Source organism: Clinocottus analis, unplaced genomic scaffold, assembly GCF_023055335.1.
Source record: "Clinocottus analis isolate CAN_PGR_092001 unplaced genomic scaffold, fCliAna1.0.p SCAF_15, whole genome shotgun sequence".
Lineage (NCBI taxonomy): Eukaryota > Metazoa > Chordata > Actinopteri > Perciformes > Cottidae > Clinocottus > Clinocottus analis.
The window spans coordinates 4117080-4130979 of record NW_027175876.1 but is presented as its reverse complement, the minus strand read 5'-3'; the positions used below and the strand labels follow the sequence as shown (position 1 = coordinate 4130979).

Sequence of the window (13900 nt, the reverse complement as noted above, 5' to 3'; positions counted from 1 at the left end):
GCAAGTAGGCAGAGATGTGCTCCATCACAGCGATATGGTTACGTTCACAGCACTGCTGCGCCAGCAGATTGGTAAAACAGTAGCCTATACTTCAATAAAAAGCTGGATTTATGATCTCTGTTCTCCCCCCCCCCCCCCCACCACTCCTCTCCTTCACTCTCTCCACCTTCATCCTCCTCTCGTCGGGAGCACGCGTCTTTCCAGACACAATTATTGAGATGCATTACTCGAGCGAGCCCCTCGCAGATGAATCGGATAGCTCTTTAGACACTTTGCGTCGATGTACGACATTAGCTTCATCCTTCTCCTCCCATCTGGAGTCATCGTGGGCACACACCACAGAGCAGCTGGGTGCGGGCGGGAGGGGAGTCTTCTCATGGAGTTTAATAAAAAAAAAACCCACTCGTTCTTTGTTTGCGTGACCTTTTTTTTCAAGTCTTGTGTCTCTGTCGTCTGCCGCAGTGCCAAAGGACCCGAACCCCCAGTGGCGGAGGGTGGCGTGGAGCCACGACTGCACCCTGCTGGCCTACGCCGACAGCACCGGCACCGTGCGCCTCTTCGACCTCATGGGCAGCGAACTCTTCGTCATCCCGCCGGTAACCGCTCCAACTGCGCCAACCCCTCCAACCTCTCCCTCTTTGATGTCATCAAACATCCCCCCCACCCGCCCTTTCAGCTGTCTTTCATGTCTGAAATGTTTATTTTTTTCTTGTGCACGTGTTGACGCGAATAACAAGTGATCAGGCTCTGCATATTGGAACTCTGAGTCCATATTTTTTCTCCGATGATACACTCGGCTGCTTTATGTTCTGGTGTTAATATGAATCATTGATGTATGAACTTTGCTTCATTGTGCTATTGGAAAGCACTGTACAGCCTGACTTTTGTTTTTGAATGAAATCCTCACATTGCATTCGAACTCAGCTTAGTCTCACTAAATGTCCAATATGCTGCAGCAGAGTTCGGCTGTATTTTTGACTTTACAGTGACACAGTTACGAGGATTCAGACATCCCTAATCTCGGTTTGGAGACTTGTTGGGCCATGTTCTCCTCCTTCAGCGGAGCACACATTTACTGGGCACTTTGAGCTGCCTGTCACCTTTTTTAGGAAGAAAGCAGCTCGCTGTCAGAGCCCCACTGTGCTCTCTTTGTCTGTCATGCCTGCTTTCCCTGTTCAGCCTCGGAAGCCTTTTCTCATCCCTCTTTCTTTCTTCCCTGTGTGCTCATAGTGTCCCGCTCTTTCTCTCTTCATCTTCATCACCTCCTCTCTTTAATTTTTCACATGCGTGCTGCTCCCCAGATCCTCCTCTCTTTCCTTTCTGGAGCATTTTATCTCAGCCTCTGCCCCCCCCCCCCCCTCCCCTCCCATCACTTTAATGCCCTCTGTGTGCTACATATTATCATTCCTCCATCCATCACCCCTCCACCCTGTCGGAGACGATGAGCGCCGACACTCGTCCCTCTCCCCGACTCCAAGTTGGTGATCTTCATTCCTTTAGTGCAACTCTGCATTGTTATGTATCTACAGTATGTGGGTCTGCCCCCCCCGCTGTTCCTCTTGTTTGTCACTGTTAAGTGCACACACCGGTGACTTGCTGCTATTTCTGGAGGAGAGAAGAAGAAAAAAAAAACATTCAACCTGACAAAGTGTGCATGTATGAAAAAAAAAGAAAAGAAAAATTAAAATGTTCTTCTCTACCTTCCCCCAGCTCTCTTTCACTTTTCCTGTCTCTTATCTTTTGTTCACTGCCTTCCCTGTCACGGCGTTTTCTTTCTTAATCTTTTTTTCTGTCTACTTTTATGTTCTTTAACAATTGCGGCTGATGTGGAGTATCTTTGTTGTTTGTCATCGTAAACCCTCGGTGGGGGCACAGACTGATAGATAATTATACACAGTTCCACTTCTTTTTGATTTCATCTACCATCAGTAACTTTTTCCCGCTGCTGTTGACGCTTCTTTTTCATCTCTCTTCTTGTCTTCTACCAGGCGGTGAGTTTTCCCGGGGATTTCAGTTGTGCCGTGGCAGGCCTGATCTTCCTGGAGTACTCGGCCAGCGCCCAGTGGTCCGCCGAGCTGCTGGTTATCACATGCAGGGGCGGACTCAAGAGTTACCTCGTCAGGTGAGGGAGAAAACCAGCTTCACTAACACACTCGAGTTCTCAAAGCACCTTCTTGCGCGTCACACTATCTTAACCCTGAATAAATGACCGACAACATCCAGCATCATTTCAGTTGAAAACCCGACAAGTATCTCTTACTATCTCATTTCACATGTAAAGCTCTTAAATGACGTCATTGTGGCTGGCACACGGATCCGGCCTCGACCTCTCGACATCTGAAACGTAACGGTCTGCAGCCGACTGCTCGCAGCTCCATTTTGATGATTGGCTCGACGGTCTGTGGAAAAGCCTGACCCACTGACTTCCTTCCACTTCCATTCCCACTGTGTTCACCTTTTGTCTTCTTGACATTTCAACCTCCCTAAACGCTTCCACTTCAACTGACACGATGAACCCTTTTCAGGTCTTTCAGTCACCTTTAAACCGTCGTGACGCGATTTCGATTAACCTCTCCAGTGCTTTTCACTTCAGCAGACGCATCGACTGACATCATCTTTTAGTTTCAGCACTTTAATCGGTCCTCCTATTGGACTTCAACCGACATTACCAGCTCAATTCATCAGCCTTTCTTTGACTGACATCGCATCGCTCCTTTCAGTGCTCACATTCCACCTGCATCTTCAAACTCTCTCCCCACTGCTGTTGTTTTCAGTATTTGTAATCCGACTTCAACGACATCTTTATCTGTTTCAGTATTTCAGCCATTTGAAACATTTAAACTGCAACGTGTCTCAGCGACAAGCTCTCTTGATTCTTTAGCTTTCCCTTTTCTGGAGATTTACGAAGCTTTTTTATTATCATTTGATTTAAATTCATGTACTGTATACTCTCACCTTTATAGGACATTGCACCCTATTTGTGATAAGATTTAATGCTCATGCTTGTCCATGTGGAAACATTAGGAGGGGGGGGGGGGCTCTATTTGCATACCAATTCCTCTACTTGCCAATCCAAATGCACATTTGGAATTATTTGATTAATGACATCCCACTCTCACCACCTTTAGTGTGCGCGAACCTGCAAGAGTCCGTGTGTGTGTGTGTGTGTGTGTGTGTGTGTGTGTGTGTGTGTGCTTCCCTCATGGCTGCCCCACGACTTCCCTTTCAATTTAGCATTATTTAATATGCCATTATTTCATAAATTTCCCATTTCACTCAGGATGATTGCCGCTGTCATAGCATTCCTCGGTGCACCTACACTCCGACGCCCAGGATGAGATTGTGTGCGTGTTGAATTTCGATCCGACGACGTCGTGCACACAAACTTCCCTTGGGTTGTGTTTGCACAGTGGGTGTTTGCAGAGAACGGGAGGAAAAAAAAAACGTGGATTAACTTTCCCAGTACAGGCAGATAAATGGCGTTAGCTGCCTTTGAAGCCGTCAGGGTGTCACTGCGTGTGCGCACGTGTGTGAGGAGGTAATGAAGATGTGGGAGACGTTTTGCGCCAGATTGACTCGGAAAAGCGCTGGCTTGTTTTTTAAAGGTTCATTTTCAGAATGGATCTGGTACTCGCGCCTCCTCTTCATGTGACTGCATTCCAATATTGTCGCTCCAAAACTTTGAATTAGAATTTCAGAATTATAGCTGAGCCTTTACACACACAGTCTCTCTCTCTGTCTCTCTGTGCCACCATTTCTGTGTGTGTGTGTGTGTGTGTGTGTATATGTGTGTGTATATGTGTGCTTAGACACAAACACTTTACTGTGGCATAACAAACCTAAACTTCTGGAGGAAGTTGAACTGTTTTGTCCTCTTTCCATCCCTCTTTCCCTCCCTTTCCCCTCCTCCTTGTACAGTTTACATTGCACTGCAATACACATTTCCCCAATGAGACATGCCCGCACAAATTACACAGCATCTCATCTAGCGCCAATCTAATTTAGATTGCCCACTCAAATTAGATTATATATTTTGCCATGTCTCATTTTAATTGCAGCTGGAATTTAAATTGCTCTGTCATCTTCCCCCAAAAACAGCTTTGTCGCACCATTAACATTTTGCCCACGAGTTGTTCACGTTTTGATTGTTTATGTGCCAGAGTTTAATTAAAGGTGACTTGTCATGTGACATCATCGTGTCCCTCTTTCAGTGTGGGAACCAATCAGAATTTCCAAGAGAACCACAGCTTCAGCTTCTCGGCTCACTACTCCCACGGCATCACCTCGGCTATTTACCACCCCGGCCACCGGTAAGTTAGACCCAACACCCGGTCAACCTTAAGTGCTTGTTGAATATAGTGAATTATTCCTGAAAGATTTGCATTTTTACCAGCATTTAACTTTGAATCCATTAGTGGCCGTGTTATTAATGCCTCTAGCATTCTCTTGGCACCCTCAGTGATTTTATTTTCTCTTGTGCCATCCACAGTTTGAGCCTACTTCAATTACAACAGTGTTTCATCAAGTGTAATTCAAGCATTTATATTCAAACGTCTACAGACATCCTAATAAATCATTTGAATCAATATTAAACCCACTGCAGATGATGCTACATGACGCCTTGTACATCTTAAATATTTTGCTATGAAAAGTACCCGTGTAATTTCAGATGCTTTCATCATTTTGACAGCTGCAATTTGAGTAAACACCAACATCTCTTCAATATGCTCGTAAATATGTGTTACATCGATCACTCTGCTGAAATTTACTGCATTACAAGTTGAAATCCAACTTTATTTTTACCCTGAAAGAAAGTTGATATTGCAGTTAAAAAAAAAATGTACCATAGATATCAGTTCATGACACCAGAAAAAGAGGAAGGAATAGATGCAGACATTTTTGCACAAATACGTTGTCATATTATGGAATGGGGCCAATTGGTTTACTCTGGAATAAATTACCCTATAACTTTAATGCAGAACCTGCACCAATGGAATATAGCAGTCTAAAATTGACCTTGGCCCTCCCCACTATGTAGCATTCAGAGGTTTCGGTTAATTATGTCTGGCTCACAGCCGTGACCTTACTGTTTTTCACCACGCTCCCCTAGTCGGCACAAACCAGATTCAGTTTGGCCGGTGAAGCTTGGTTTGGCAGCGTAATGGGTTTTGGCAGCTACTGTCAAGTGTTTGCCAACTGATAGACGAGATGAAACTTTAATGATCGCTGTGTGAAAACTGGGTCAGCAGCAGAAAGAGTAGCATAGAGCGAAAAAAGGCAAGGTGAGAAGCCGGATATGAAAAACTACCTTCAATAGCTGAGCATCCATGTATAATGATGAAGATGGAACATGTTCAGGTTCAAAGAGACACCATGGAAGTGTTAACTTGTGAATCAAGTTTCCGCACAGATGAGATTACAAATAATCCAGATGTTTCCAGATGTGCAGTGAGGCGTTGAAATCTTTGCATTGTTAGGATTACACAGTTAATAAACTAGTTATATGCGTAGAAAATGCAGATGTGCCTCAGGGACGCAAGACATAGTCTAACATCTGCTTTAATGGAACCCTATATCACAATAAACTGAAAAGAGTGTCTTGTATCAGACACGGGCTGCGTTGTTGATGCATCATTTATCTTCCCATTAGTCCCTCTCAGCTCTTGCCCCGTACTAAACGTCCAACGTCTCTGCACCAGGGGGCAGTGTTGAGCTGGACAGTGCGGCTCCATCTACACCATCCCTCTGAGTTCCTGATCATTGTCGCATCTGTTCTGTTTCACTGCAACGATAGACCCACAAATCACTGTGGTCATTGTGGTATTGTTTGTGTCTTAAAGTCATGGATTGCAGCCAGACTTTTCCCCTGTGTTGGATAACTTTTTAAACCACTACTGTGTGAGATGGCTTTTCAGCAGTATGCAAACTAACTGGTGCTTCAGCCGGGGCTGAAGGATGACCCGACAGTGACCGTCTTAATTTGATGTCCTTGTTATGCAATGCAAATTGATTTGTCAGGGGCACAATAATGGAGGTGTTTATCGTGAGTGTGTGTTTGTGTGTGTGTGCTTGTGTGTGTGTGTGTGTGTGTGTGTTCTCGCCCCGCTTCTTTATTAGATTGTTGCTGGTGGGAGGCTGTGAGTCGGGGGATGACTGTACATCCAAGGCCTCTTGCTACGGGATTACAGCCTGGAGGGCTCTGTCTGGCTCGCCGCACTACAAGCAGGTCACCAGCCATGAGGAAGACGTCAGCGCGGTGAGGAGACGAGACCCATGTTCATGCACGAATTATTCATGCACACGCACTAATTATTGACATTCCCTCTCTGTGCCCATTAGAATCAGAAGAGAGGTTTCTTCAAGATCCCGAGCTTCAGAGTGTTTTCCAGACAGGGAGATGAAAAGGTAGCGCAGCTCTCTGCTTTCTCAATCACAATTAAAAGCTCAATGGGAAGAATCTGGCCCCCTAAAAAAAATGTGTGTATGTGTTTGCACATTTGTCCAGGACGGTGTATTTCGCATGAGCCTGAGCCCCGACGGCACCCTGCTGGCTGTAATCCACTTCTCTGGCCGCCTGTCTCTCTGGGACGTCCCCTCCCTCAGACAGAGGGCCACATGGAGCCAAGACCAACAGGTACACCTCTAAGCTGCGGTTTTGTGTGAATGCATGCTTTTTGCATAGGCCGAATAAACCTGTGTTCATTGTAGTTGTGTGTGATGGTATTTTGTGCATTACATACTTGATTGAATGTATTAATGTAATCTCTCTCTGGCCGAAGTCTGTGTGTCTGTGTGTGTGTGTGTGTGTGTGTGTGTGTGTGTGTGTGTGGAGAGAGAGAGAGGGATTGTATGTGTGTGTGTGTGTGTTAGACATAAAGTGAGTTGGCTTAGAGTGAACTTATATTTGCGGAATGTTTTGCAGATTCATGCGTCAGGTGTGGATGTTCTTCATCGCCTGGTCTGAGCCGGCACAGCCACTGTGTGTGTGCGTGCGTGTGTGTGTGTGTGTGTGTGTGCGCCTGTCTTCTGTGAGTGTAAACAGGGTTAGCAGATTAATTTCTCCCCTCTCTTCTTCTTTTCCTCCCTTCTTCTTTGGTCCTTTCATCCTTCGGTCCTTCCCCGCAGCCAGGATTTGAGGAGATCAACCCAGAGTGGAAGACATCGCTGGAGAGAAGGAAGAAAATAAAAGGTAGTTTGGCCCCCGAAGGGTCTAAAGAGAACCGACTTTGTTGCGCACACTGCAGTGCACACTGGATACAATTTAGTGATCTTTTAACATGTTTTATGATCTGAATTATACAGTTATTTAGATGTACAACCGTATAGTGTCTGCCAAGGCCAGAACATATTTTTCTCCTTCACAGTGTCCGTGCTTGGGATTGTGGGTTTTTGTGCCTGAATATGTCTGTGTGTATGCTTTTTTTTTTTTTTTTTTTTTTTTTTTTAATGCAGCTTTACAGTCTTTTGTTTGACAGTTTGGGGCCAGTTGTGACAGCGGTGACAGCTTGTGTAAGCAATAATCTGTGTGCGTCTACATCTAATGCATGACACGAGATGAATATGTCCACATGTGTAAATATGTCTTCGAGAAAGAAGCCGTTTCCAAAAAGTTAATAGGGGGGGGGGGGGGGGGGGAAGAGTAATCGAGTGCAAGGAAAAGTTTTGATACAAAATCCCAATCAACTTTGGTCCACTGTCGTCTGTAAAATGCCTTTCTCTCTATTACCCGTCCCTAGATAAGGAGCAGTACTACCCGCTGGTGGATGTGAGCTGGTGGAGCGACGTCGTGTTGATTCTCGCTCGGTGCTCCGGCTCCGTCACCGTGTCGTCCGTCAGGACGCTGCGCAACCTGCTGGGGAAGTCCTGCGAATGGTTCGAGCCCTCACCTCGAGTCACCTTGGCGTACGACGGGGGCTTCCTGAGCCTGGAGGTGACTGTGAACATGCATGTGTGGTCAAGTTATAGAAGAGCGTTTGAGACTCGTGGGAGTCTTTTAGGCGCTGTGTCCCCCTCACAGACTGCAAATAAAAAGTTCACACATCAAAGATTTTGGCCCTCGGGGCTCTAAAAGGAATATTATAAGATGCCATTTATTTCATTCCTGTTCTTAGCGGCTTTTTCATTTCAGGGAGCTGGAACCCAGACAAAGGGGAACAGACTGGACATGTCCACAGTGTCATTTGGATGTCAATTCATTTGTTTTTACTTATTAAAGATATGAAATGAAAAGTGCTTTTAAGCACACCGTTTCTGGGGGAAAGTGAGCGTGTTGTTCGGCAAAATCAATGTGTGCATTGATTAGTGATATATCCTTTGTACTCCTAGCTTCCCCCTAAAGGACATTTTTTTGTTCTTTCAGACAAATACAAATTCTATTCTTTCAGATCAGTTTCAGGATGTAATTGTGTAACAACACGTGCGTACGTGTTTGTGTGTGTGTGTGTGTGTGTGTAAAATGGTGAAAAGTGTGTGATGAAATGTACATCCCTCTATCTCTTTATTCTACAACAAAGACCCTGATATCGCATCACCATCCACTTTTATTTCAGTCTTCATTTTTTTCTTCTTTTTTTCTCTGATTGCATAAAGAGAGAGGAAAAAGAGAGATTTTTTTTTTACCAGCCAGCTGCCAACTTTTTGGAAAGGTTTCATCAGCCGGCTTCAGCATGGAGAGAAGGGGGAGGGCGGCGGGCGCTCACATAGCTGTATCTAAAGCTGAGGGCTTGCGCGTGTTGAATTTACCTTGAGCATGGGGCTTGTGCGCCGTTGTGCGTACGCCTCCACAGATGTGGGAGAATGTGACCTTGTGTGTTGAAGATGATGACATGCGCAGCATCTGGAGTCGTGCATTAGTGCAGCACTATGGAAACAGCCTCCGCTCCTCTTTGATTAAGGCGCTTAATGCTTTACAGGTGCTAACTGTTTCGTAAGCCCTGGCTCGGGGCCCGTCAGCTGGATGCTGCCACTGTCCTCCAGTGAGCTGAAACCCAGAGGGGCATCTCGACAGATTATGAGGACTTGCAGCAGCGTCGGGATGAAAAATGGACAAATTATATTCTCCTAACTAAGACAATAAACAAACCAAGTTGTGAGCCAGTGCTATGTTCAGCTTGGATTTATATTTTTATTTTTATCGAGCAGCATGACCTTGTGGTGTTTTGTGACGCTGATCTGGCATGAGTGCATTTTATATTAATTGTGTTTACCAGCTTAAGCACGGCTAGATGTCATCTGTGCTGCTTACTATTCCAATGCTTAAGTTTCGTTCCTCACTTCCTGCTGGCAAAGAAGTGTCCGCTCTCGGTATCGGAAAGTCGTTCTCGGCGACAGGCTGTAAATCTCCATCTCAATCAATGGAATGGGAACGGGCGTTCTTCTGTTGTGCAGCCCTCACTTTATGAGTTGGGCCAACAAGGCAGATGTAATTTTATGTATAGAGAACACTGTGGCTTTATGATTACATCCAAGGCATATGCTCGCAGTATAAGTCAAAGTTATGTTTAAATCACTTGTGTGTTTGTCGTTGCTCTTGTTCACCAATTCTCTTGTGCGCCATCATGTTTTAATTCCTCTGCTTCCATCTCCTTCTCGGGGTTTACCGCCATCCCATTCTTAACGCGGCGTTGTTTTGTATCATCCGCAGTGTGAGGTGAAGCTGGCCCAGAAGCGTGGGCGCCTGGAGAGCAACCTGAGCGGCGGGCCCGGGGAGGATGAGGAGGGTGATGACGGTGGAGACTCTGACTCAGACGAAGAGTCCTCAGCCAAAGCTCGCTACTTTGGCTACATCAAGCAGGGCCTCTATTATGTGACGGAGATGGAGCGCTTCGCCCCGCCGCGCAAGCGCTGCCGCACGGTCATCAAGAACTACCGCCTGGTCAGCCTGAGGTCAACGACGCCAGAGGAACTGTACCAGAGGAAGGTAGGCTTGTGAATGGGCGGCGTGTTGGTGCTCACATGCACCCGCTGATGCTTGATTTACTTCCTTTAAGCACTAAACGTGTGCATCTCCTTTATAGTAAGGGCAGTAGCTTTGGATTTTTGCTCCAGGATGTGCTGCTACACAGGTAAAAGTGGCTTCTCTCGACATTGCTCTTTGGATTTAAACTAAATCGGTAAAAGGGATGCAGTTTACTTTGTTTTTTACTTTTTTTTTATGTTGGAAGACTTTCCTGCAAGCCTCAATCCATGTTGTCACATTTTTTCGTTTGAAAAGAGTGAATTTTGAAAGTGCTGTCTCAGATAAAGGGAGAATAATGAGGCCCCTGCGGTTTAACAATGGCTATGGTGTTGCACAGCTTCCTGCAAAAATACTGTAACCTTTTTTGAGGACAAGCATGATGTAGGAAAACTCTATTGAATGTTCAGCAGGGCAAAGTTCTTGAAGAAATGAAAGGATTTCTTCGTTTTTTTAGACTTTCCTCGAGGCCGAGTAAGGGGTCTCTTGTCTCATGTCTAATGTTGCACCTTCCGCCAAGGAAAATTCCTCGTTTGTAAAAACATTTCTGGCAAATAAACGGTTTCTGTTTCTGATTTCTGGTTCTGATGTTAAGTGTCCAGCTGTTTAAACGATTGGATGGACTTTTAATTTGGAGATTTTCACTTTGTCCGATATTTTCGTGAATGACCAATGACCCTTGCACAACTAATGACATTCCAATCGGCCTTAGCGCTCTACTTTTAGTAGATGTTAGCATGGCAACATGCCCAATTAGAGCCACACGGAACCACTGGCATTAGTCTTTTTGATATTTGAATAAGTGGTCGGTTGATTGGTTACTGAGGTGCTCAGTGGCTCTGTGGGGAGATCACAGTATTCATACTTCATAACATTGACATCATTGGTGTGACCTGTCTGGAAACGTACTTTGAGTTGACAATTCAGGTCGCAGCTGCGGTGGGTCCAATTGGAGCCTTCGGGATGAGGCTGCTGATCTTATTCTGAGAGTCACAATGAAGAGTCACATTTTCTGTTACTGTTTACTAATTCATGGGGGCACACACAACAAAATTGTATGTGCTTAGGCGAGAAAAGCTTTAGTCAGTACTCATGCCTTCGTGTCTGGATATGAATGTTCTTTTAGCTCAGCAATACACACAGCAGTTCCAGTGTGCAGCTCTCTGCCTCACACAGTGTTACAAATTCATTTTGGCAAAGAAATTGATATTGCCTATTTAATATTTCAAACATATTCCATTCCTAATTAAACCACCCCTTTTGTAACGCCTTTATCATAAGCAAAGTGATACATGAGCCTCATGCGCCTCACCGTAATGCCATTAATCATTTTTTTAAATCAGTCGTCAATTGTCTTCAGAGGTGGATATCACGCTTTCCATGAAAGTCTTCATTTATTTTCCCTGCCTAATTTAGCAGCAACCGAAGGATGTCGTATGAATCCATGTGGTCACTGACTGAATTATATCAGGCTGATCTGCAAAATTGCTTTCTGACTAAATAAACCCCGCGCCAGCTCAGTGAAGTGCTATTGTTTTGTTGGATCAGCTCCAGAGTGTAGTTGATGAGAAAAGAAAACCAAGCAAGATGCTCCGTCTGCTTTTAGGCTATTCCTCAGTCCCAGGGGTTTCTCTGAAATGCTAATTGCTGCATTAGAAATATGGCTGTTGTTGCAACTCGCTACAAATTGCGGCAAAGACAACAACATGCTCTGTCATAAAGCACAGTATCGGCTCTCAACGGTCCCAAGTTTTAGCGCGGTTCATCAGTCATTTTTATGACCCGTCATCTACTTCCTTCTTCATCATTGTCATCATCATTAGATGCCATTAGTCATCGCCATCAATCCTACCAGTGGAGAGTTACAAAGTAATATATCATTATTATCTCTTTGTAACACTTGGTACCCGACACAGCACTTCCCTAGTTGCCACTCCCCCCAGTAGAAAATGCTTTTTATTTTTGTTTTGTATTCACATGTACCACATGTAGGCGTGTGAGTGCTGGGGAGGAGGGGTGCCCGCACTATCTGCACATGTCTGTGGATGTCTGTGCATGCGTATGTGCGTGCGTGTTTGATTTATTGTGTTTGTCGGTCAGTACCGAGTGTATCGCTCGTGTTATATTTGAATAGTTTGACATTTCCACACTCACTCACAGAAAGCTGAATGACCCGATATCTCCTCAGAGACTCCCCTCACTGGAGGTTTGTAGTCCCGCCGTCTGTGAATAGACCAGATCAAGTGTTTTATTTTTGTTTGTTTTTTTGTGGTTATTTCCTCAAGTCGGCCTCTTCATGCGTTCAGGAGTGCGATGACGCGTTTGGTGGCGCAACCCCGCCTGCGTGAGCAACACACAGCCGGGGCTGCTGCTAACCGTTTTATTAGCCGAATCCAGAGAGAGAAGGAAGACGTTTTTTTGATGTCCTCCTACGTGAAGTTTAACTGTGTGGGGTTCTTATTGCCCTCAAGGAACCACAGTCTGGCTAATGTGTTGCTTTGTACTCCTACACACAGGAAAAGATGGATACTGTGTGCGTGTATGTGTGCGCATGTGCGTGTGTGTATCAGTGCACTTGCACACAAGGAGTGGGCCTGCATAAACTGAGGTGTTATGATGTTGTTGGATCAAATCATTTTGTGAGACATTGATATGACACAAAACCTAGTTTAGCATTAGTGTATGGTAAATGGTCACTGTGTGATTGTAAAGCACCGCCCTCATTGTTTCCACCTGCGCCTCGTTAAGTGTCTTCTCCTGTGTATTTAGTCTTCCCCTTGTCAGTTGCAGGATTGTCTTTGTTGTCTTCCGTAGTGTTTTGTTTCCCGTACCAGTTTATCTTTGTTTGTGACTTTGTTGAGTAAAATGCCTTTTTGATTTTGCCCTCCACCTGGCCTCCTGTTTGTTTCAACAATAATTAATTAGAATGAATTATACGAAGGAAACTGAGGTGGTACTGACGCCTCAGTTTACTGTGTGTGATATAAAGTCCCAACATCTGGGTTTTCTCCCTTTTGTCCTTTTGGATTCAATTTCATCAAATACCCCCAGATATTCCGTACCCCTCAGCCATTCTTCTTATCCCGCTGTAGCAGACCCAATCCAGGCTGCGTCACGTTGCACATTGCTGCTCAGATTGAGATCTGCGTGTCAGAGCTGGTCCCATTCAGTGTCTCAGTATTCAGATTGTGTACTCAGGAGTGCCATAGTTTGTGCTCAGGTTTATGCAAAATGTTAGCTTCTTTGTTTTTCAGTGTGATGGAAAATTGGGCCATGGACTTTTGTCCAGTCTGTTTTTTTTTCACCTCAATGTTTGCTTTATATTGGATATGGTTTTAATTAATTTAAAGCATTTTTATTAATTAAATCCTGTTTAAAAAAAACACAGCGCAGATGAAGATTGAATCAATAATATACCCTTGGGATAATTTAAAACATTAAAAAAAACCACAGAATGTAAAAGGAATTAAATTGATGTGTTATTCAGCAATATTTCTTTGAACCCAAACTCAATTTTACATTCAAAAATTAACTGTTTCTTAATTAGAGTGGTCCGCTCAAATTTGGCTCTTCAAATGAATTGTGAATCACTTCAAAAATAAATGTTTATGTGCTCGTCTTTTCCACATGCATTTGTTGCCGTGCTGTTTGTTCCACAGTGCGAAGAAATCATGAATATATATATATTGATCATGGCCTCATGATGTGTTGATGGTGTGTGTTTTCCCACAGATTGACAATGAGGAATACGGCGAGGCCCTGTCTCTTGCTCAGGCGTATAATCTGGATTCTGACCTGGTCTACCAGAGACAGTGGAGGAAGAGTACCGTCAGCATCGCCTCAATACAAGACTATCTGGTAAGAGGCAGAATAAATAAGATGGATAGATGTCAGGGAAAGGAGGAGGAATGGTGTAGAAGAATGATTGTATCAGATTTTTTCCGT

The 13900-nt window shown here is 44.6% G+C and overlaps 1 protein-coding gene across 2 annotated transcripts in view; it reads left to right on the top strand.

The window, feature by feature from the left end:
• Positions 1-13900, top strand: part of nbas (NBAS subunit of NRZ tethering complex) — a 138929-nt gene that overhangs the window by 7706 nt on the left and 117323 nt on the right. For both annotated transcript variants that reach the window (XM_068577120.1, XM_068577119.1), the window contains exons 7-16: positions 463-596; positions 1989-2122; positions 4212-4310; positions 6118-6256; positions 6340-6405; positions 6506-6634; positions 7126-7189; positions 7737-7930; positions 9644-9919; positions 13688-13813. In XM_068577120.1, the coding sequence (XP_068433221.1) occupies positions 463-596; positions 1989-2122; positions 4212-4310; positions 6118-6256; positions 6340-6405; positions 6506-6634; positions 7126-7189; positions 7737-7930; positions 9644-9919; positions 13688-13813 (1361 nt within the window). The remainder of the gene's footprint in view (positions 1-462; positions 597-1988; positions 2123-4211; positions 4311-6117; positions 6257-6339; positions 6406-6505; positions 6635-7125; positions 7190-7736; positions 7931-9643; positions 9920-13687; positions 13814-13900) is intronic.